At 43.9% G+C, this 23,990-nt stretch overlaps 1 protein-coding gene across 3 annotated transcripts; it reads left to right on the top strand.

The window, feature by feature from the left end:
• The first annotated feature begins 4,530 nt into the window (after positions 1–4,530).
• Positions 4,531–23,990, top strand: VPS33B (VPS33B late endosome and lysosome associated). 3 transcript variants are annotated; one of them, XR_007519931.1, is made up of 24 exons: positions 4,531–4,986; positions 8,255–8,335; positions 8,691–8,752; positions 10,326–10,375; positions 10,656–10,723; positions 14,654–14,699; positions 15,524–15,618; positions 15,919–16,023; positions 16,388–16,484; positions 16,706–16,783; positions 16,972–17,045; positions 17,367–17,453; positions 17,613–17,703; positions 17,952–18,026; positions 18,285–18,349; positions 18,480–18,534; positions 19,822–19,868; positions 20,460–20,592; positions 21,224–21,297; positions 21,794–21,895; positions 22,092–22,167; positions 22,275–22,391; positions 22,694–23,014; positions 23,405–23,990. XR_007519931.1 is itself a non-coding variant. In XM_049906113.1 (23 exons), exons 1-23 carry the CDS (start codon positions 4,891–4,893, stop codon positions 22,771–22,773), a joined length of 1,854 nt encoding a protein of 617 aa, XP_049762070.1. In that variant the 5' UTR covers positions 4,531–4,890; the 3' UTR covers positions 22,774–23,324. The 3 variants fall into 3 exon arrangements, 2 of the variants coding, with proteins under 2 accessions (XP_049762070.1, XP_049762071.1); XM_049906113.1 differs by lacking the exon at positions 23,405–23,990 and having other exon boundaries at positions 22,694–23,324; XM_049906114.1 differs by lacking the exons at positions 22,694–23,014; positions 23,405–23,990 and having other exon boundaries at positions 22,249–22,337.

The raw sequence follows: 23,990 nt of genomic DNA, 5'->3' as shown, positions 1-23,990 counted from the left end.
GTCTGTTTGGTCCTCTCTGGGGTGGAAGGGTTTACCTGTGAATCTGGAGAGTGAGGGAAGGGTAGGGTTCCTTGTCATTAAACATTGGTTGACAGAGTAACCAGAGGAATTCCCAACAAAGTGCTCTGTGCAGATCACCCTGCTCAGTGATGAATTTTGCCAACTAAAAACTGGGTATTTTTCTTCTAGTCGTTGGGGCTCTGAATGGGGTCGGGGAGCAGGGGGTTGTCAAAAAATGCAAGGAAGACAGGCTTTAGGGCTTGCTGCATAATCTTCAGCCACTTTCTAAGACTTAACTTTTGTCTAATTTTACAGTTTTCACCAGATTTTTACAAGGATGCTGCAATGTAGGCAAGAACAGATAATAAGCCTCTTTTACAGTTAAAAGGCTCAAAGATTTTTGGATATGCCCAAGGCCACAAGGCTGTTAATGGAACTCTAGCAGGGCTGGGACTTGAACCAAGTCTGATCTAAGGCTTCTAAGATTCCTGGAATCTAAGACTCCCTGACATAATTTTTGTTAATCTACTGATTTTTTAGAGATACTTTATCATAACCAGAAAATCTGGTTATAAATAGGACATACGCAAGCAACATAATCCAATGACAGTTTTCAACCATGTCTCATTTTAACAATTTACCAGCAAGAATTAGATACTCAGAATTTAAATATATGCAAGAGGTTAGAAGTGAGGATGGTGAGACTTCATCTCATGTACTTTGGACATGTTACCAGGAAGGATCAGTCCCTGGAAAAGGACATGCTTGGTAAGGGAGATGGTCAAAGAGGAAGGCCCTCAAGGAGATGGATTGACACAGTGGCTGCAGCAGCAAGCTCAAGCATGATTATAAGGATGGCTCAGGACCAGGCAGTGTTTCATTCTGTTGTACGTGGGGTCCCTGTGAGTCGGAAGCGACTTGATGGTTGTTAGGTGCTGTGGAGGTGATTCCGGCTCACGGACACTATGCCCAACAGAACGAAACACTGCCTGGTCCTGAGCCATCCTTATAATCGTTATGCGTGAGCTCATTGCTGCAGCCACTGTGTCAACCCACCTTGTTGAGGGTCTTCCTCTTTTCCGCTGACCTGGTACTCTGCCAAGCGTGATGTCCTTCTCCAGGGACTGATCCCTCTTGACAACATGTCCAAAGTACGTAACATGCAGTCTTGCCATTCTTGCTTCTAAGGAGCGCTCTGGTTGTACTTCTAAGATTTTTTCGCTCTTTTTGGCAGTCTATGGTATGTTCAATATTCTTCGCCAACACCACAATTCAAGGGCGTCAATTCTTTGGTCTTCCTTCTTCGTTCATTGTCCAGGTTTCACATGCATATGATGCAATTGAAAATACCATGGCTTGGGTCAGGCACACCTTAGTCTCCAAGGTGACATCTTTGCTCTTCAACACTTTAAAGAGGCCCTTTGCAGATTTGCCCAATGTGATGCGTCTTTTGATTTCTTGACTGCTGCTTCCATGGCTGATTGTGGATCCAAGTAAAATGAAATCCTTGACAACTTCAGTCTTTTCTCTGTTTATCATGATGTTGCTCATTGGTCCAGTTGTGAGGGTTTTTGTTTTCTCAATGGTAGCTAACAACAAAAATAATGAAAACACGACAGTTCAACCTTGTCATTGCCCCCATTAATAGAACCTTCTTGCTATTATGTCATTAATAGCAATTACAATTAGTTACTGTTAACTTGAGCATTTTTTCATTCAGTATGAATGACAAGGCCTGATGGCATGCTAACCAAAATTCTAGAATCTAGATGCTGGTGATAATGGCAGCAGGGCAATAAGACATTGCTCTCACTGCCTTGTCTCTGTATCGTGTAGTTTATATTCAAAGCTTTGTTTTATGATTTTTCTATTTTATATTTATGGTCATTTTCCATTAGGACTTTTTGTTTAAGAGGTGAAAGATGCTGTTTACCTATCTTAGGTTTGCATTTCTAATTCCTGCAAGTCATCTGACCAGGACCTTTCACCAGTGGGTTAGGGAAATTAGAAGCCGTTCTTAGAAATTTCATTCACTACGCCCTTTTTTTTTTATTATTATTAAGCTTGTACCTTTTTTCCAATGTGCCAGTCTAAGGCTTCTGTACTTACTGGCTCTGTCCCCAGATTTTGACATGGCTGGCTCCTTGTCCAGCAGGTCTCAGATCAGATGTCACTTTCTTAGACCTTCCTGATCACCCATTCAAGGTGCTCCCTTCATGTTTTCATCATTACCACACCCTGTTTAATTCAAGTGTCTGAAATTACATTATTACTGCATTGTTTATCATCACCTACCTTGCCTCCGTAGTAGACCCATGAGGGCAGGAGACCTGTCTGTTCAATGCCATGCTGTAGTCTCAGGTCCTAACATCTCTGTATTGGTTGAATGAAGAAATGGTTGGAGAACTTCATTCCAAGCAGCCCATCTGATAGCAGAAAATCCTGCCTTTCACCTTACAAACCTGCCCATCCAGACCTCAGCCAAGGAGGTAGGCACCTAAGTGCCCTCCAGGCTGACCTGTTCCTGCTTTATCATGTCGGTGTGTCTCAGATCTAACCAACTGACATTGCAATGTTTTAACTGCCCCCCAGCCCTGGCTGGGAAGCTGGAATGTGGGATGGAGACCTCATCTAGCTCTGTATTCCACTGGGCTGGGGTCACAGGATGCCATAGGCCCCTGTACCCAGGCAGTCCTGTTTCATGACATAATGGAGGACACCAATACCACACTGGATGAGGTGGAGCTGCACTTTGAGGTACGGGTGCAACATCTGGTGGAAGAAGCAGCAGGTAACAAGGCTTTGGCCAAGCTGGAGAGAAGTGGCTGCAGGTGGAACGAGCACTCACGGCAGCATTAGGGCCAAGCTTAAGAAACTGGCAAACCACAACTGAAGGGACTTAAGTCCCTAAACCTTGGAGGGTATATGCTTCACTCATCTGCTTTAAGGGACAGAAAATCTACCATCTCAAGGCAGCCTCCACCTCGGATTTGATCTAACTAAAGGGGTGAGAGGTGGTGGGGGAGGCTCAGCATGAAATATTACATGAACTCTTGAAGCCCAGTATAGGCACAGAACTTTTTTTTTTTTTTTTTGCTTAACCTTGTATTATAGAGCTTTTCAAACATACAAAAGTAGAGAGACTATGATAATAGCAATGAATCCCTGGGTACCCATCACCAAATTTTAACAATTAAAAATGACCCTTTTTTTTCCATCTATTATTCCCCCGTACTTGCTACTCCTGACCTGGGATGTTTTAAAGCAAACCCTAGACATCACAGTAGTTTATCTGTAAGTATTCAATATGCAGCTTTAAGAGTTAAGGGCTTCTTTTTTTTTTACAGACATACAAGTCATTATTATACCTCAAAGTTTAGTATCAGCTATTCTGATAGTGTTCTCTGGTTGTTTTGTGAAGGACTTTTCCAGTTGATTTCTTTGAATTAGGATCCCAGCAAGGTTCACACACTGCATTTTGTTGCTATGTCCCTAAGTCTCTTATTCTAAAGTGGCTTCCCATCCCACTTTTTTCCTCCTTGCCATGTATTTTTTCAAGGAGACAGGTCATAATTTCTTGAGTTTGGGATTTGGCTAATTTCATCCCTGTGAAGTCTTTTAATGTGTTCCTATTATCTATCCTCTATATTTCTATAAACTGATAGGTTTTGAGGCTTGATAAGGTTCAATTTTTGGCAACGGGTGATGCTCTGTGTTTTTTATGGACCCCACCAGAGGATATGATGTCAAGCTTAATCAGTGAGTTCAGGTATTATTAGCCTGATCTATCCATTATGCCTCTCTTAAGCTCCCTCTCTCTTTTTTTTTTTTTTAACCAGGGTAGATACAGATCATTGCCATCACTTCCAGAAAGTTCCCTCATTTGTCTAACCAGTCAATTCTTACCCCCAAAGGCAATCACTCTTCTGATTTTTTTCACCACAGATTAGCTTTTTTCTGTTATGGAACGTTACATAAATGCCATCATACAGTATGTACCCTTGTGTCTGGCTTATTTCATTCATTCGGTTATTTTTATTGTATGAATATGCCAGTTTATCCATTTTCCCACGAAGGGCGTTAATGAACTGAAACTCCGGGATCCGAAGGGCAACACAGAGCGCTCCCTCGCCCCACCCCCTTCATCTCCACGCATCTCGCCTCCTCCTGCTCGGTTCCTGCCTCCGAAGTCAAGGAGCACCTAACCCAAATAGCTCATGGCTAATATAATAAATTTGTGGAGTAGATTTGACCAAGTCCCCAACGGTTAGTGACCTCCAGACTCCGAGTTGGCTTCGTCCATTTTCCGACGTTCTTGAAAATTGAGCGAGTGTCCAACCGCCGCTTGAGTAAGCTAGGAGAATCAGGGGTATCATTAAATATGTTTAAGGCATACTAATTTTATCACAGAAAAACTCCTCCCTGGCCAGAAACTGGACTGCACACTTGTTTCCCTCCCGCTTTCAATTGTCCCTTCCAGGACGCCGTCCCCCTTCCGGGTACGCGATGCGCTTATCGAGCGAAGGGAACTTCCGGGAGTTCTCGGAAGCGGCTTTTCTTTCTGACGGAAGGCTGCCTTCTCCTACCCTCATGCGGTGACGTCTGTGCAGGTGTAGACCGGTATCCTGCTGGCAGGCGGGGTGGCCCAGGAAAGGACAAATCTGGGCTACAGGTGTGAGACGAGGTTCCCCCAGGCTGCGACTGTTGGACGGGGAGGTGACCATTCATTTCTCGCCTGCGGCTGAGGAGCGAGGACCTTTCCAAGGTTTCCTCGGGAGCCGGTGCCAGGACCTGAAGGGTCGTCTCCCCGCTTACCCTGGGCTGCTGCCGGCCTTCTTAGAGCGGAGGGCGTCCCCCTTCTTCCACCCCGCAGCCCAGGTGACAGCTGCCATGGCATTTACCCATCGGCCGGACGCCCCTGAGCTGCCTGACTTCTCAATGCTCAAGAGACTGGCACGAGACCAGCTCATCTATCTGCTGGAGCAGGTCAGTGCCCGCCACGCCTGGGACCTTACTGCATCAACCATTTAGCACTCACTGGATGCGTGTTTCCGCTTTGCTGAGCACCCTTGATCTTGTTCTTGGCTCTTGGTGTTGCCCTTGGAGCTGCTGCTGCAGGTCCAAAATGGAGCACTCAGCGTGAAAATCAGAGAGCAGTAAGAGGTGCCTGGGACCAGGCCAAAGAATTAATGGAAATCACCTTTTTCATACAGGCCAGACATCTAGTGAAGACATTTTCTTTGCCATTAGGGATCTTACAATCCAGCAGGAACCATATGAAACACAAATTACCACACACAGGTGTCATGTGATAAATGGGTGATGGCCAGGATGCCTGAAGAGTTCAGAATAAGCAGTCATTTCTAGTTGGGGGTGATCAGGGGTTTTAAGGAGCGGGAGTGTGAAGAATAAGCATATTTTCCTTGGAGATGGGGAAGCATGTTCCAGGCAGACGGATTGGTAGGAGCAAAGTTAAGGAACCAGACAAGAACAGGGCATTTGCAGGGGGAAGAAAGCCATCAGAAGTTACATAGTAGGCATTAGGCATCCACTGAAGACTTTTGACCCCTTTCTGGCATGGAGTAATACTTGAAGATGGTTCTATTAGCAATGTGGGGTAAATGGGCAACAAGAAGGCTGGTTAGAAGATCAGAGTTTTGACTGAAGTAACAAAGGCCCACATAAAATTGGTGGCAGTAGGAATGGAAAAGAAGTGATGGATTTTTAAGACATGGTGAAAGAAGACTTAAAGACTTATTGATTGGTTTACAGGTTGAGGAAGAAGCAAAGCAGAGTCTTGAGATTTTGAACCTGGGTATTAGGAAAATAATGCTGCTACTATAATTATAATGGATTAATTGTATAGTTATTTGTTTAATGTCCATATTCCACTAGTTTGGAAGCTACACAAGGACAGGGAACATACCTGTTTTGCTCCACACTATATGGCCAGCAAGTGCCTACCTTAGAGTCAGGCACAAGCATGTGCTTAATAAATATTTGTTGCATGAACATTGAATGGAAACGAAAAAGAAAAGAATTAGAGAAACAGGTTTGGTGAGGGAAGTTTGACTAGTTTGGGTTTAGATAGGTGAAGTTAAGATGTTATTGGGAAGTGTAGTTCATAACACCCAGCAGATAGAAATGTAGAGCTGCAGCCCTATCATGAGGCTGGGGTGAAGATGGAGATTTAGGAGTTCCTTCAAGGAACCTCAGGGGATTAGGGATCATATTTTATTTCTCTTCGAAATGTCGTGTAGTGCTAGCACAGTGATTTGACATACAAGACACTCAAATGTCTGAGGAATTGAATAGAGGTGCTAGTTAAAGACACCAGCTCAGGGGAGTTCAACGTGAAGAGAGTTGATGAGACCAAGGACGGTGCAGGTGTAGGTGATGAAGAGGAGCCAGCAAGGGTGACTCAACTTGGCCAAAATGGATCTGAATGTAGTAATATCCTCCCCAAACAAACTTCTGACTTAATTCATGTTATGGGTGTTGCTATTCAGTCTTGAGACCTTAGAATCGTGTTTGATTCTTCTTGCCCCCACCTACTTAACCGAACCAGTTGCTGAGTCCTACAGATTCTTCTTTTATGTGGCTCATAATGATTATAAAATAATACTTGCACATTATAGGAAATTTAGAAGATAAGGGAAAGTATAAAGAAAAAAAAAATCACTTAAACCCTACCATCAGATGCAACCACTTTTCATTCAGGTATTTAAAAAATACATTACATATTCCATATATCTCTTCAGTATTCTATTTTCTTCACGCTGTCTCCAACCTAAATCAAGTCCTCATTGCCACGTCTTGGACTGCTTGGACTAATGCATTAACCACATAAGTGGACTCCCTGTCTCCAGTTTCTCATGCCTCTGGTCCACTTGACCCACAGTTGTATGATTCAGGTAACTAAAATGCACAGCTGATTGGAATGATTCGGTGCACAAAAGCTTTCTGTTTTCCCCTGCTCCATAGAGGATCAAGTCCAAACTCCCTAGTCTGGCATTTGGGGCCCTCCATTCTCTAGTCCTAGTCTACTGTCTCAGCCTTATTCTCCACCATTCCTCTATAATCAAGATTTCTCAGCCTCAGCGCTATTGAAATTTGGGGCTGGATAATTCTTTGTTGTGGTAGGCTTTCCCGTGTACTGTAGGATGTTTAGCAGAGTCTCTAGCTTCTACCCACTAGATGCCAACAACATCCCCCACCCCAAAATCAGACAACCAAGAATGTCTCCAGACATTGCCAAATGTCTTCTGGAGGGCCAAATTGTGTCTGGTTGAGAATGAAGGCCCTCTATGTACTTTATGGGAAACCCTGGTGGCGTAGTGGTTAAGTGCTACAGCTCTTAACTAAGAGGTCAGCAGTTTGAATCCGCCAGGCACTCCTTGGAAACTCTAGGGGGCAGTTCTACTCTGTCCTATAGGGTCGCTATGAGTCGGAGTCGACTCGACAGCAGTGGGTTTTTGGGATGTACTTTATGCATCAGCCAAACTAAATTGCTTGTTTTGCCTTTACCATTCTGTCTAGTCTCTTTCCCTGGTCTTTGTTGTTACCTCTTCCTGGATGACTCTCTTAATATATCCCTGTCCACGCTATACCCATTTGTCAAGGCTTAGTTGAAAGGAAACTTCCGATGAGTTTTTCCTCCCTGTTATTGGATGTGACCTTTCCTTCCTCTGAACAGAAGAGAGCAGGGTCAGGAGTGATGACACAGGATTCAGATGACAGGGCGAGTAGGTGGGTGATAGAGTGAGGACTGTCCTGGGCTTTCTAAATTATTTACATTGAGCATGGTTACTTTTGTAATTAGAAGAACAGTCCTATGTAAGAGGATATTTAGCAATTCATTGAGGGAGTCGTAGCATGCAAGGAGAGATCTGGTTTTGTTTGGCTTTGTTCAACAAGGGGAAACCAGGGATTGTTGGGAGGCAGTGGAGAAGAGGAGGGATGATGAAGAACAAGGTCACAGGTGAGCAGGAGGGTTGGGTGACAAGCACAGCTGAAGGAGTTAACCTTAGAAAGGAGGAGGAATGTCTTCCCACTGGTACAGAAAGTGAAAAGAAGGCAAAATAGGTGAATATACAGAGAAATGTCAACTGTGGCTACAATAAATAATGTGCTGGGCTAGATGATGTCTAGTGCCATTCTAGCTGTGATTATTTTAAATGGATGGATGGATGCATTCTCAGTTGAGGAAACTTGTGTGACCTATGAGTGACCCAGTGTCCTGTGTCTCCTTCAGCTGCCTGGAAAAAAGGACTTATTCATTGAGGCAGATCTGATGAGCCCTTTGGATCGAATTGCCAATGTCTCCATCCTGAAGGTACCTGCTCCTTTTCCCAAATGGACTCATGCACTCTGTCCTCTTTAATTAGCAGTTTTTCTTTTGATGAACAATTGAAATTACTGAAGAGTGACAACCCTTATGGTAAATACAGGATAGCTGAATTGGGTGGACAAAGGGGGATTGATGCTGTTGGAATTAGTTTGTATTGTTTTATTTTCGGTTTCCTTAGTGGCAGTTTGAGGTAGGTTCAGTGGGATGGTTGTCAGGAGGCAGTTTGATTCCTAGATTTGCCATAACTAGGAGGCCATTGAAGAAGTTCCCTAGCTTTGTATCAAGCTTTGGGCTTTTCAAGCACTCTTATGTCCGTTGTTTTGTTGGATTCTTTCTGTAGCAACACGAAGTGGACAAGCTGTACAAGGTGGAGAACAAGCCAGTCCTCAGCTCCAGTGAACAGTGAGTGTCTGGGAGAGTCTGTCTTAGCCCCAAGCTGGAGGAGGTCCCTGACCTTTTGCCTTGGATCTGTACCCCATGGCTAAGATGTGGCCCCATGGTGTTTCTGATATAGCTTACATCCCTGAACTTTTACAATTTCATGCTGAGATTATCGCGTTAGCCTCTTGTCTCAGTTATCTAGTGCTGCTATAACAGAAATACTACAAGCGAGTACCTTTAACAAACGGGAATTTATTTTCTCACATTTCAGGAGGCTAGAAGTCTGAATTAAGGGTGCCAGCTCTAGGGAAAGGCTTTCTCTCTCTCGGCTCTAGGGGAAGGTCCCTGTTTCTTTTCACCTTCTGTTTCTTGGTTCCTCAGAGATCTCACGTGGCATGGCATCTATATTTCCCCATCTATGCTTTCTTGCTGCTTGCTTAATCAGCTCTTTTATATCTCAAAAGAGATTGACTTAAGATACACCGGATACTAATACCGTCACATTAACATAACAAAGAAAATCCATTCCCAGTGAGATTATAACCACAGGTATAGGGGTTAGGATTCAGCACATATTTTTGACGGACACAATTCAATTCACCATATCTCTTAATTGATTTCTCTGCAGTTTCTTCCCACCTTTGTCCTCTTCCCTCTCTAATCCAATCTACCATTTACAACCAGATTAACCTTTCAAAAATACTTTCATCCTACTCTTCTCAAGAACCTTGTAAACTTCCCATGACTTACCAAGTAAAGTCCAAATTGCTTATCAGAGAGTCCAAGACCCTCTCAGTGTGACCTCATACCACCTTCCCAGCCTTGTCTCTCATGTGCTCCCCATCAGGCTTCCACATGTGCATGTGCCTTTGCCCTTTTGGGTACTCCATTCACTTACCTGAAATTCTCCCCTGTCCTCGCTGCTCCTGTAAAGAATACCTCTTCCACAGAGCCCAGCCTTACGTCCTCCATGAAGCACTCTGTTGCCTTTCCAATCCAGAATGAGTTTCTCCTCTAGATTTCCTTGGTGTTCAGTATTTGTTGTACTCACCTGGCACACAGTCATATATTGCTTATGTTACCTGGTTTTATTTGTTGTTGTTTTTTAATATTTCTCAAACTTAAGTAATGTACACCCTATCTTAGAGGGAAAAGGAAAGTTCTCCTGGATGCACAGAGAAAACATCTGTGGAGCCTGCTTTGAAAATACATATTTTGTATTACTTTCTTGTATTATTTCCTTAGCAGTTGATTGTTAATGTACTCCACACATAATTGCATTTTATTTTCCATTGGATTGTAAATAATTTCAGAGCAGGAACTTCTGGCTCCACTACAGGGGCAAAAAATGCCCCTAGCTCACCACACACAGTATATTTGTTGAATTCGTATCTTCTATGGTTGATCTATGGTAGGCGAAGAGGGCTGGCATAGCTTTGGCTAGGATGAGAACTGTACGCCCTCTTAAGAAGGGCAAGTGGTGAAAGAATTGGTATTGTTTCAGTTTCTCCTAAGCTGCTCTCACCAACTTCATGATTTTTCTTCACTGAGATTTTTGTTTGTTTGTTTGTTTGTTTTTGTTTCTCTCCCATAGATTGTGCTTCTTGGTCAGACCCCGCATCAAGAATATGCGATACATTGCCAGTGAGTATGCTGTGGTACTAGGTTGTAGCTAAGACATGGGAAAGCATGGGCAAGATCTAAGAACCTTGGCTATAAAAAAAAAAAAAGAACCTTGGCTATAAGGACCCTTTAATAAGAAAAGAATCATTAGAATTGGCTGTACCATTTGTAGAAGGTAAAGACTCTTTAATTAAAAAATAGTTTAAGTTGGCCATACCGTTTGTAGAGGATGTCTGCTTCCTTGCTTCTACTCTAACAAATGGCCCTTGTCTTATCTGAGTTGCATTCTTTCTCTCTCTAGATCTTGTCAATACTGACAAATTGGCTGGCCGGACTCGAAAATACAAAGTGATCTTCAGCCCTCAGAAGGTGAGTTTGGATCCTGGTGAGAGTGGGATAAGGTAGAACAGAATTGAGGACTAAGAAGAAATATGGAGCCAACAGCACTAACTCCCTCAAAACAAATCGTATATGACTGGAAAAAATACATGGCACTGTCTTTTCGTTAATGTATCCCTGATTGTTTAGCAAAGGGTCTTTCATCGTACTGACCCCGAATGAAGTACGGTGGAATTATAAGGGGTAGCCTCTACATAGATTTCTTTAAATGAAAAGATTCTCACTTTCGAAGTAGAACCTGCCATATATCCCTTCTAACACAAATTCCTGTATAGCAAACGTGTACGGTGTTACGACTTTTCAATGACTTTCTCCCTGTATCAGGAATTCTTTAATAATAAGTGTAAAAATAATCAGCATACACATTCACACTCACACCCCTACACATGTTCATCTAAGGGATGTGGCTGGGCTGCCCCTGAGTTACTAGAAACATATAAACATATTTTGGAAAAGCCTTTTCTTACATGAGAAAGGAACCTTAGTGACTATTTTACTCTATCCCAACTTTGAGCAGATGAGGGAATTGAAACCCACAGTCACACAGTGAATTAGCAGGGCTAGGTGTCTTCCTTCTTAACCTCAGTGATCCATCATAGTATCTCAGTTTTCTTGATTCCAGTGACCTCCCTTCTTGCTTCCACATACACTATGTACATCATAGTTGTGTCCTCAATCTCATTGATTGGAAGGAATGACATACCAGGCCTTTACATTGCCAGCCATAGACCTATCAAGCTATACCAAGTAGTTCATGCCACTCTTAGAGCAGGTAGAAATTAAAGTTGAAAGAGAAAGAATTTATTTCTTTGCAATTTTTCTAGGAACATTTTTGAGAAAGTAGAAACAGCAGCTAAGACTGAAGACTTTAAAGCCAGACTGTCTGGGTGTGAATCCTTGCTTTAGCTCTCATTACCTGTGTGATCTTGGATAAGTTACTTAACTGCTCTGGGTCTTGGTTTTTTCATCTATAAGCTGGAGTTGATAATACTGTTTATCTCTTTTAATTTAAATAAGACTTTCAGTCTCTGTTAAAATAAAAAACTAGTAGAATTATAGGATTATACTGTTTTCTCATCATGGAGAAGGAATGAGAGGAAAGATCCAATGTTTCCTTTGAAGATCATTTGCAAATATTTATCCTGTTTAGGAATACAAAAATATCAAGTATTAATAACATTATTACCTGGCCAAGAAATTATCAAGTAAGATAACCAATTAGAACTACAGGTCACTTTTGAATGTTATTAAATGAGCCATGGCAATAATTTCTAAAGTGTTTTTGAAGTCTCACAAAACCTTTTTTTTTTTGTACTTTAGATGAAGGTTTACAGAGCAAATTATTTTCTCATAAGCAATTAACACATGTATTGTTTTGTGACTTTGGTTGCCAACCCCACAACATGTCAACACTCTCCCCTTGTTAATCTTCGGTTCCCTGTTACCAGCTTTCCTGTCCTCTCCTGCCTTCTCATCCTTGCCCTGGGCTAGTGTGCCCATTTAGTCTCATTTTGTCTTATGGGCCTGTCTAATCTTTGGCTGAAGGTCACCGTGAACCTCAGGAGTGACTTCAGTACTGAGTTAAGAGGATGTCTAGGGGCCATACACTTGGGGTTTCTCCAGTCTCTGTCAGACCAGTAAGTCTGGTCTTTTTTGTGAGTTAGAATTTTGTTCTATATTCTTCTCCAGCTTGGCCTGAGATCCTCTGTTGTGATCCCTGTCAGAGCAGTCGGCAGTGGTAATTGGGCATCATCTAGTTGTGCTGGCCTCAGTCTGATGGAGACTGTGGACGTTGAGGTCCATTAGTCCTTTGAACTAATCTTTCCCTTGTGTCTTTGGATTTCTTCATTCTCCCTTGCTCCAGATAGGGTGGGACCAGTGGAGTATCTTAGATGGCCACTCTTGAGCTTTAATGACCCCAGATGCAAAACTTTTTTTTTTTTTTTAATTATATTTCCAAGGGCAGATTTTTATTAACAAGGGATAGAACAAGTTGGTAATCGTTTTGAAGAATCCTACAAGCCTCCATATTACACAGAAAAACAAAATTGGCTTTCTTCTAAGTGTTCTCCATTTAACACCCAATCTAATCAAATTCTTTGGCCTAATTTTACGCCACAGAAAGACCCTCCTTTGGTAGCGTTAGGGAAGAGGAGACATCTCGTTTATCTCTTCCAAAGATTCCCTTGGTTAATCATGAGGATTGGAAGTTTTCAGACAAGGCTCTGGAATTTCATTAGTTAACATCAAAAGTTAAAAGCATTCTGTTAAGGGTGATGGAAAAATTCGGGAATGGTGATATTTGAACACATGATGAACATATTTAATGTTACTGAACTGTACATGTGAAGATTGTTGAAATTGTTTAAAAAAAAAAAACAGTTAAAAGCAGGCCTGTAGATTTCAGTTTTACTGGCAGAAATGAGTGAGGGATCAGTAAGATTCTGCTGTGTAACAGTGAAGTAAGGCACACATAGCATTAATCTTTCACACCTCATAGAATCATGAGGATTAAAATAAGTTGTCCTTATAAAACACTAAGAGCAATCTCTAGCACATAGTAAGTGATTAATAAACATTAGCTGTTATTATTGCCATCATCATTACTGGATATAAGTGCCCTCAACTTTCCTCCTCAGTACCTCTAAATAGTTCATTTCTCCCTTGTCTTAAAAGGAGGAGGATAGACTGGCCTTCTTTCCAAGATCAACGGTTTCACTCATGCTCTAAGCCCTATGCCGGCCTCCTTCTCCACTATCGTGCTTCATCAGGCAGACTGTTTCTCTTCTGTCTTCAACCATATCTGGTCCCCTCTAAACAGTTTTTCCCTTTTCATCTCTTCTCCCTGTGAAGGGATCTCCTTTCTGTCACGGCTAGATTTCTGTGAAGAATTGTCTGCAGTCATTGCCTCTGTCTCACCTCCACCTTCATCTTTTAATCTAATCTCTCTGAGATCTGTTGTCAAATTCAGTGATGTCTGTATAATGCTCATCGTACCGAACCTCTCTGGCATTTGACACAATTTCCTGTTCCTCCTGGAAACTCTAGCCTCCCCTGACTACACAACCCATGCCATTGGGTCAATTCTGACTCAAAGCGACCCTATAGAACAGAGTAGATTTCCAAGGCTATAGTCTTTATGGAAGCAGACTGCCACATCTTTCTCCTGAGGAGCAGCTAGTGGGTTCAAACTACTGACCTTTTGGTTAGCAGCTGAGCATTTAACCACTGTACCACCAGGGCTCCTCCCCTGATGATAGTGGTGCTGTTTTCTCCTGCCCTTGCCTTTCTAGGTGTCTTTCTCAGTCTTCTCTGGCAGCTCTTGCACTGTGTACCCCTTTAATTTTGCTATTCCCTAGGGTCCCAACCTTAGCTCTCTTCTCGCTCTGTATTCTTTTCTCTTGAACAAACCATCCATTTAACTACAACATATATGCCATTGACTGCCAGTGCTGTTTCTCCAGACATCTTTCCTGGGACTGTGTTTCTCAGGGTCCTGTGGACATGTCCTAAACAGAACTATGTCCCCAACACCACTCTTTACCTCCTACTTGTTCCTTCTCCATTTTCTATAGCACCTTCATGACCTTCCTCCCATCTCTGGTGGCAAGACTCACCCTTCAGACATAGCTGGAATACCTTCTTGGTAAAGCTTTTCCAGTCTCTCAGGGAGAAGGAAGCAATAAATAAATAAATAAATAAAATGGGTCAAAAGGTAAATGAAGTGTTGGGCTAGATGATTCTGGCAGTCCTTTCCAGCTCTAAGAGTCTGGATTCTTGTGTCCTTTTCACCGGGTTCAGTAATCATTGTGTTCTCACCAGTGACCGTAGATGAACTCCAGAGAAGTAGAAAAAACAGAGAAAGAGGTGGTTACTAATCAGCTTCCTTTTCTCTTTTAGTTTTATGCGTGTGAGATGGTGCTTGAGGAAGAGGGAATCTATGGAGGTGAGAAGAGATGAATGTGAGTGGAAAGGGAGAGACAACATTTGGGAAGAAGGAAATAATTGTGTCCTGCCATCTTCTTCTTTTCCTTGTCTTATTGACCTAGCAGGAGGAAAGAGACTCCTGAGAATGGGGAGGGAAGTAGGACCCCAAATTAGAACATTAGTGGGAGGATGTAAAAGGGATACCTAGGTTTATAGTTGGAAATGACCAACTACTCTATTCTTACTTTCTAAGACTCCGACAGAAGAATTGTCCCTTCCCTCTTCCGTGTATTCCTCACTCCATTCTCTCATGCAACACAAATCTGATCACAGTACTCCCTGCTGAAAATGCTGTAGTGGCTCAGTATTAAGCCCAGAATTAAGCCTAGTATTAAGCCCCCTACACCTTGTACAATCTGTCCTTTTAGACACATCATGTTGCTCCTTTCCTCTGACTTGCTAGCCACAGCACTTTGTACGTGCTGTTCCTGCTGTCTGGAATGTTCCCCACCCTACAACTTTTTGCCAACCCAAATCTTTACTCAAATTCTAAGCATAAATGCCACTTCTTTAGGGAAGTCTTTCCTATACCCCTGGCTGAGGTTAGATCCCTGTAATAGTTGTGTTCATAGCTTGTTGTTTTACTTCTTTGGTGCAAGTGGTAATAAAAAAAAGTTTGTGTAATAAGACTGTGTCTTATTCCTCTTTGAACGATCAGTGATTAGTACAGTCTCTGGGTGTGGCAGCCACTCATACATTTGTTGCATGATGGTAGTGGACCTTCCTTCTAAATGTGGAGCTGAGTGCCTTCTGCAGGGAGGCTGATGCTGTCTGTACCCACAGATGTGAGCTGTGACGAATGGGCCTTCTCCTTGCTGCCTCTTGATGTGGATCTGCTGAGCATGGAGCTACCAGAGTTTTTCAGGGACTACTTCCTGGTGAATGCAGGGCCCTTGGATCTTAGCACAATAGGATGGGGGGAAACATGGGGTCCAGTGAGGTAGAAATACTGATCTAACTTTAGTCCAATGCATATAATTGATCATGAATGACAGTGATTTGGTGAGTGAGTGCTACTGATTGGTGATGGCCATGGGACTTCCTCTGGGGCCAATCAAAATGAACTCTCAAGTATTCCCCGACCCTGCCTTCCCACTCCAGGGTTTCTAGGGCCAACTACTATCCAGATGGGCCTGGTGGGTTGATCAGTGTCTTTGTGGCCTGTGTGGACCCTGCAGGAAGGAGATCAGCGTTGGATCAACACTGTGGCACAGGCCTTGCACCTTCTCAGCACTCTCTACGGGTCCTTTCCTAACTGCTATGGAATTGGTAGATGTGCCAAGGTAAGAGCGCTGGCAGTACTGCTGTCCCGGTAGCCCTATTTCACCTGTCCTGCGCCCACCAAGGCCTCTTCATGGGCATCTGGAAAATCTTGCTTTTATTGTTCTGAAGTAGTTACTCAGAGAGGACACTTGTGTGGCTAATAGAAAGGCAAGAGCCAAGGCCTCCTGGATAGCCTTCCTAAATCTCTTTTTATCTTTGGGGAAGAGTCATGCTCCTTCTTCATGGTATGTGAGGGGAAGGTTAGGAGCAGGTAGGAGTAGAATAGTGTTAATAGTTAGCTCTGCTCTTGGGGTTGGTTTCTCTATGTATAGGGCTTCAGTTGGGACCTGGACACAAGATTGAGAATGTTTTGGGCCCTGGCAGATGTCACATGAATTGTGGAGGAAACTGGAAGAGGAGGAGGATGGTGAAACCAAAGGCCGAAGGCCAGAAATTGGACATGTTTTTCTCCTGGACAGAGGTAAAATTATGCCCAACACTACTCTAGTCTTTGGATCCTAAAAGACACAGAAATATAAAAGACAGTGGCAAAATTAGGACCTGAAGTTGAGGCTGTGATTCCCAACACTGAGTAGGAGCGTGAGCACTTGGCCCTGTAGAAGGCACTTGAGCTGATATTGAACGAGCTGGGGAGAAGGCTGGGTCAGGGAGAACCTTCACGGTCAGGGATTTTGGTTTCAGATGTGGACTTTGTGACAGCGCTTTGCTCCCAAGTGGTTTACGAAGGCCTGGTGGATGACACCTTCCGCATCAAGTGTGGTAAGTGCCCTTGTCTTCTGCATCTAGGCAAGATGAAAGTGTCGTCAGCTCCTGGTGCCTCTCACAGTGGGGCAAGGATTGTGGGGGACATCCAGACTCTGAACTGGGGACCTTTAATGGGAGTTCAGGAAAGGGTAGATGATAGGCCTCATTAGAGCTGCTAATAGCCATCCCTTCTGCTTTCAAAGGGAGTGTCGACTTTGGCCCAGAAGTTACATTCTCTGACAGGAGTCTGAAGGTGCTACTCAATGCTGAGGATAAGGTGAGGGTGTGGGTGCTAGCAGTGAATTTACCCAGGGGCCTGATTACAGGAGGCTCTGGGCTTCAGCCCTGGGAGGGGAGGCTGAGTCAATGGGAAATAGGTTTCCCTTACCAGTTAAGAGCATACCCCAAAGCGTGTAGGAGGTTCTTCATGTATACTTACTATTACTTGATACCAGCCGAGCTTTCTTTGTACCTCTGCTAGAACAGCTGTACATCCTTGTACTGTCATGTATGTTAATAAGTTAGGAAAGAACATTGCCGAAGTAGAAAAGTTATGGTTCTGGAATAGAAAGTTTTCCTGATCGTGTTCCCCTCACAGGTGTTTAATGAGATTCGTAACGAACACTTCTCCAACGTCTTTGGCCTCTTGAGCCAGAAGGCCCGGAACTTGCAGATCCAGTATGATGTGAGGCTCCAAGCCCTGGGTCCTCCTTTGCTTCTTCAGTGGCTTCTCAAGACTACTCCCCTTCTCACTTTTCTCTTAAGACGGGTGGAAATTCAGGGAGGGTGGTGGTTCTTGTGGTGAGGTCAGGGAGGAGTTGACTTCATGGGGACTTGCCTGCAGCGCCGAAGAGGCATGGACATCAGGCAGATGAAGAACTTCGTGTCCCAGGAGCTCAAGGGTCTGAAACAGGAGCACCGCCTGCTGAGTCTCCGTAGGTTTCAGCTGGAGGAGAAGGGGAGGGGAACTGAATCTGTATCCCCCGAGGGGAATGTGACAGAGGAACACTGCCTCCCAAGAGGAGACCCCTGCTCATCTAGAAATACAGAAACGGCCTTATTTGGTCTAAAGTGGGAAGAAGTTCTTTGCATTTTGCCTTAAGAGGTTTTTATTTTTCTGGACAAAAAGGGGCATCCTTCTATAATCAGGAGTCTGTCAGCTCCCTCTTTGTCCTATTGGCAGATATTGGCGCCTGCGAATCCATCATGAAGAAGAAAACCAAGCAGGATTTCCAGGAGCTAATCAAGACCGAGCACGGTAACTGAGGCAGCCTTGCCATGTGACTTCTCGTGCTTCTTCCCTGGCTTCCCACCCCTGGCCTGCCCTTAAAAGATGCTCCCTGGCTCTTGCCAGCTGACACTGGCTGTGTGGAATGCTGGTTCCTGCCAGAAGTCCTGGGGTCCTTTAATCCACCCTGAGGATGGAGAAGGAGATGGGGAGACAGACACTTGTTAGCGTAGGTGGCAAGAGCTGAGCTGATTCCCCAGTAACAGGCTCTCCTCTGATTACTCACAGCACTGCTAGAGGGGTTCAACATCCGAGAGAGTACCAGCTACATTGAGGAGCACATAGATCGGCAGGTGAGCCCACAGGAGGGGTGGGGGAGCTGGGATGGTGTTTAGGGTGGGGTCTGCCTCAAGTAGAAGGAAGAAGAGAGAAGAACATGCATCAGGAAACTTGGATTCTCTTTGACTCTTTCCTTCTGTGCAGGTGTCACCGATAGAAAGCCTTCGTCTCCTGTGCCTTTTGTCCATCACTGAGAATGGTGAGCCCCAGGGACTGAAGATGAGAGATCAAGAAGCTCTACCTTAGGGATAGAAGAAATACGTTTGAAAGACAGGAACAAATACCTTAGCAAACAGAACGTTTTTGTGAAACTTCATGGATTCCCTTCCTTGTAAAATAAAGCAATTTTTGTTTCAGGTGAAACATACCTGGTCATAGGGTAATTCACTGTCCCAGCCCTAAGCTGGAACACATCCAGGTCACCCCAGAACGATGCCTATCATATCGTAGGACTCCAAAGGCGTAGAACTGAGTAGCGTTTCTTTCGTCATTCCACCTGGCCGCCCATCTTCAACAAGGCTCCGTAATAAAGATGTATTCCAGGAAAAAGGGACGGCCAACTGATTTCATAAGCATTTCCAAAAGCCTAGATCTGCAGCCTTCTATGGCAGCTTGTTTTTACTGTTAGTCTTCCATTTGGCGGATAGTTTTTAAGGTTGCTAGCTACCCAGAAAAGTATTTTGCTTATTTGAAATTTCCTATTGGAGTTGGAAGTCCATTTCTTACCTCAGTTGGAAACCCTGGTGGTGTAGTGGTTAAAAGCTACAGCTGCTGACCAGAAAGTCAGCAGTTCAAATCCACCAGGCACTCCTTGGAAACTCTATGGATAAAAACATAAGAGATCGCACTTTTGAAACTCATCTGAACACTTTTCCTACCCCTAAGTAGCTGTAAAGCAGTTCCAAATAGAACTCCCCCTTCCAAAAAACCAAAACTCGTTGCCATCAAGTCGATTTCAACTCATAGTGGCCATATAGGACAGAGTAGAACTGCCCCATAGGGTTTCAAAGACTGTGGTCTTTACGGAAGGAGGCTGCTACATCTTTCTGCCGATGAGCAGCTGGTGGGTTCAAACCGCTGACCTTTTGGTTAGCAGCCCAGCATTTAGCACTGCACCACCAGGGCTCCTTATCAAACTATATCTGCCCCTTAGCTGGGAAGAAATGCAAGAAGTAGTCACTTCTTTCTCCTGCCATACCCCTCCTATGATTGCCATTAATTTCAGTGTCCCTTCCTCAGCACCTTACGATTCAGGGTTCTTCCTGGAACTCTCAGATTAAGGCTTTGTTTTTCAGTAAGAAAGTTTAAATTTGTGAATCAGTTTAGAATAGTATATGATACAAGGTTAACATCATTTCGGAATCCTTTCTCCTAATTAAGGCTTTTTTTTTTTTTTTTTTGATGAGTAGGGTTGTTTGATGGCTGGTTGGTTTGGCTATACATTCAAGCCTGTCTCTCATTAACCTGTCATACTCCTCACCCTCAGGTTTGATCCCCAAGGATTACCGATCTCTGAAAACCCAGTATCTGCAGGTAAGGAGAATGTATCCTTGAGGGAAGTCATTGGACATTTTTGAAAGAGGCAAAAGAAGAAATGGCCCCTTTCTTGTTCCCATCACCATCTTGTTCTCATTCAAGCCTCCTTTTTAGAGGGTCTAGAGACAGTCACTTTTCAGGACACCAGACTCTGCCTGCTGCCCTTGTTTCACTCCAGTCTACTCTCATGGTGGGTAGCCAATGCTGAGAGAATTTAAATGCTTCTGCCCTGTTGAACCCAGTGAGGAATTCCTCACTCAAGGTCTCTCCCTCTTATCCTATCACCTTGGGAGGCATTAATACAGCTTTTCTTCAAGGTTTTTCTCAAGTCTTTCCTCATCCATGACATCTTCCTCGCCATCCTTACATCCATAGCTTTCTGTATTCTCTAATAGTTTCAAACTGTTCTTTATTTTTCTTTGTTTGGTGTTTGGTTATTTCTGCCATGAAAATCTTTCACAAGAAAAAAAGTGTGAGCTCCATTAGGACCTAGATTACATAATCCTTCTCTCCCTCGCCTCCATATCACTCGGCAGTGCTAGAGCCTTGGTGGAAGCTCAGTAAATAGCTGGATTGCATTTTCTTCAGAGCTATGGCCCTGAGCACCTGCTAACCTTCTCCAATCTGCGGCGAGCTGGGCTCCTCACAGAGCAGGCCCCAGGGGACACCCTGACAGCAGTGGAGAGCAAAGTGAGCAAGCTGGTGACGGACAAAGCTGCAGGTGAGCAGGGAGCACAGGTGTCCTTCCTCCACTGTTGTTCCCTCTTTTCTCAACAGGCTGAGTACCCTAGAAGGTTGAGAGAATGAACTGGGGAAGGAGAATGTGATTCCTTACTGTCATTACTACTTCTATAGTATTTCTGCTAGTAAGAGCAATTTCCATTTATTGAACACTTAGCAAGTGCTATGCCATGCGCTAAGTCCTTTAGATACAGTTTTTCATCCAACCCTCACAAAGACTCTATAAGTTAGTTTTCTTATCCCTATTTTACAAATGAGGAAACTGAGGCTTAAGTGAGTTGTCCAAGGTCCCTCAGTAAGTCAGATTTGAAACCAAGTCAGTTTGACTCTGAAGCCCAGACACTTAACCAATAAACTAAGGTCATCCTGTAGCTTGCATTTCATAGGCAGCTAGTATCCTGTAGGAGAAGGAAGACTGTGCGTAAGGAGAAGGGCAGTCAATGTCTTGATCATTTCTGGGGAACTGTAGGTGAAAGGCTTTGAGGTTCTTCAGATGTGATGGGTCCTGCTTTTGAGAAGAGGTGGCCCTTCGTTTCCTGAACGGTGCTGCCTACGGCAGTGTCATGAATGTGTAGACCTTAGATGAAACTTAGCACAGATTTTTTCCCCAGGAAGGATTACTGATGCCTTCAGTTCTCTGGCCAAGAGGAGCAATTTTCGTGCCATCAGCAAAAAGCTGAATTTGGTATGTGGAACGGGGATGGATAGGGGAGGCAGTGGGTTCAGTCATTTGTGGAGTACTCTGAACCCACAAAAACCTTCTTGTCATTTTGTGGCTTTATAAAGATACTTTTGTTTGGTAGCATTATGGCATGAGCTTAATTTAATAATGAGACGAGGCCCAAAGATTCATTCATCTAATATATAAGAGGCACCTACCAGTGCCAGAGGATATGCTAAGTGCTGCTTCAGTAACTGTCTCATGTCGCTGAAGGGTTAAGAAGGAAGATCCCTTCCCTCCAGCTCCTTCATGGGGTATGTGAGGACTCATTCAAGAGAATCATTGGGTCTAAAACAGAAGCTCTAATCTTTGGCTATGGATTTTTTTTCAGGGCTATTGCTGGTTCCCCCTTTAGTTGGAATAAGAACTCTTCTTTTGGATGTGTAACCTTTATAGGACCTTTTAAAGGACTGTAAGGCCGAGTTGTCACTTCCCTACCGTAGTACCCTTTTCTCTCTAGATCCCACGTGTGGATGGCGAGTATGACCTAAAAGTGCCACGGGACATGGCATATGTCTTCAGTGGTGCTTATGTGCCCCTTAGCTGCCGAATCATGGAGCAGGTGAGAACAAGTGGCTCTAGCTCCCATCCATATCTCGCTCCCCCTGCCATTCATTTCATCCCTGTGAAGCTGGCATACTCCAACTTTTTACAACCCTAGTAACTAGCAAGAAACATGACGGTCTGGCTGCTGCACCTTTTCTTTCCGAAGTCTCATACTGTCCATAGCCTTGAAACTAGTGTTTGCACCTTCCCAGGTACTGGAGCGGCGAAGCTGGCAGGGCCTTGATGAAGTGGTACGGCTGCTAAACTGCAGTGACTTTGCATTCACAGGTATGTGGCATTGACAAGTAGGGGCAGGTGGTAACGAGAAATGGGCTGGACGCATCACCCAGTACTAGAGTGTCAGTGAAGACTTGAATGTGGTCTGATCCTCACAGACATGACCAAGGAAGACAAGGCTTCCAATGAGTCCCTGCGCCTAATCTTGGTGGTGTTCTTGGGTGGCTGCACATTCTCTGAGCTCTCAGCCCTCCGGTTCCTGGGCAGGGAGAAAGGTAAGGGAACGGAAAGGTGAGAACAGGCCTGCATGGGAATTAGGGGAGAAGGGGCACAGGCAGGCTTTTCTCCTGGCCTTTCAGTACCACTTGTCATAGCCTTGCTAATGGGCTGCTAGAGCAGGGAGCCCAGTTCTACTGGCCTGGCAAGTTGTACCCAAGAGGATGGAACTGATGGCTCTGTGTGTGTAAATTTGCTCTCTGATCCAGCAGAGGACTGTGGAACTGCAGGGGCTCCATAGTTATTGGTGGGGGCTTACGATGTGCTCTCTGTCACTCATGCTGCTGCTTTGACTCCTTAGGGTATAGGTTCATTTTTCTGACAACAGCAGTGACAAACAGTGCTCGCCTTATGGAGGCCATGAGTGAAGTGAAGGCCTGAAGTTTTCCCGGCTAACGTTGGAGTCGTCTCTGGACACATCCCCCAGTGGGCTGCAGGAGTTCGGCACCCAGCTGCTAACAAAGTATCTACCAACTACCCTGCTAAGAGCTGGGAAGCCTACAACTTATTTGGGATTTAGAGAGCGTATCTGAGGAGCAAATTCACTTCCTGCACGCAGGAGATTGCTCCTTTTTGTTTGTGAAATACAACTCCTGCTGATAAGATATGAAAGGGAAAAGAGGTATCCTTTGCTAATTCCTTTTTGAATATCATTGTAAATAAAGCCTATCTCTACTCTCTGATGTAATATGTTTGTAGTTCTGGACATGTACTTTCATTTAATTAGGGAAGCCACAGTGGGGCTTTACACAGGGGCTTCGTATGCTCTGGGTTTGATCTTCCTTGTAAAAGTCACTAAACTGCCTTATTCTGGAGTTTCCTTGGCATAAAATGAGGGGGATGAACTAGATGACCAGCAGGCACACTTCCAGTTCTAAAATTCTGTAACTGATTTCGCTTGAGAGAAAATAAGTGTGGAGATGTCTTAATAAGGAGGCACTTTAGTAAAAAAAAAAAAAAAAAAAAATTTTTTTTTTTTTTTTAGTTTTAAGTGTTGTGTTTATTATTGCAGGATGAAAGATTGTGTCCCTTGCCAGCAATTTCAGGCGTCAGCAAACCAGCGTCTTCCTAGTGCCGACTCCAGTGGCCCTTCTCTCTCTTTACCTTTTACAAACTGAAAATATAACCACATGTATTGGTCTCTTTTCAGTCCTCTTCTAACTTGATCTCAGAGATAACCAACTTTTCCTTCTTGAACATGTCTTCTTCAGCTTCCATGATAATCCTTCTCAGCCTACAGCCTCCTAAGTTGTACTTCCGTCTCCATTGATGACTCCTCTCCCCATCCCTGCATGTTGAAATCTCCCAAGGTTCTGCCTTTGCCCTCTTCTTTCTCTCTCACTTGTTGTCATCCACTTCCAGATTTCCAGCTTCCACCTCACTCCTGAGTTTCTCGTTAGTATTTCTAACCTAGCTAGTTATGCCACTTCAAACTCAAAGTGTCTAAAATAAACTCTTAAACTGAGCCTCCTGTTCCTGTTGCCATCCCTAAACCTGCTCCTCTTCCTGTATTCTCTATCTTAATTGACACTATCACCATCTACCCAAGTTTTGTTCATGCAATAAATCGTATCCTTGACCTCAGGTTTTTTTTCTTT

The sequence above is a fragment of the Elephas maximus genome, chromosome 13, assembly GCF_024166365.1.
Source record: "Elephas maximus indicus isolate mEleMax1 chromosome 13, mEleMax1 primary haplotype, whole genome shotgun sequence".
Lineage (NCBI taxonomy): Eukaryota > Metazoa > Chordata > Mammalia > Proboscidea > Elephantidae > Elephas > Elephas maximus.
This window is presented reverse-complemented; position numbering and strand designations above follow the sequence as displayed.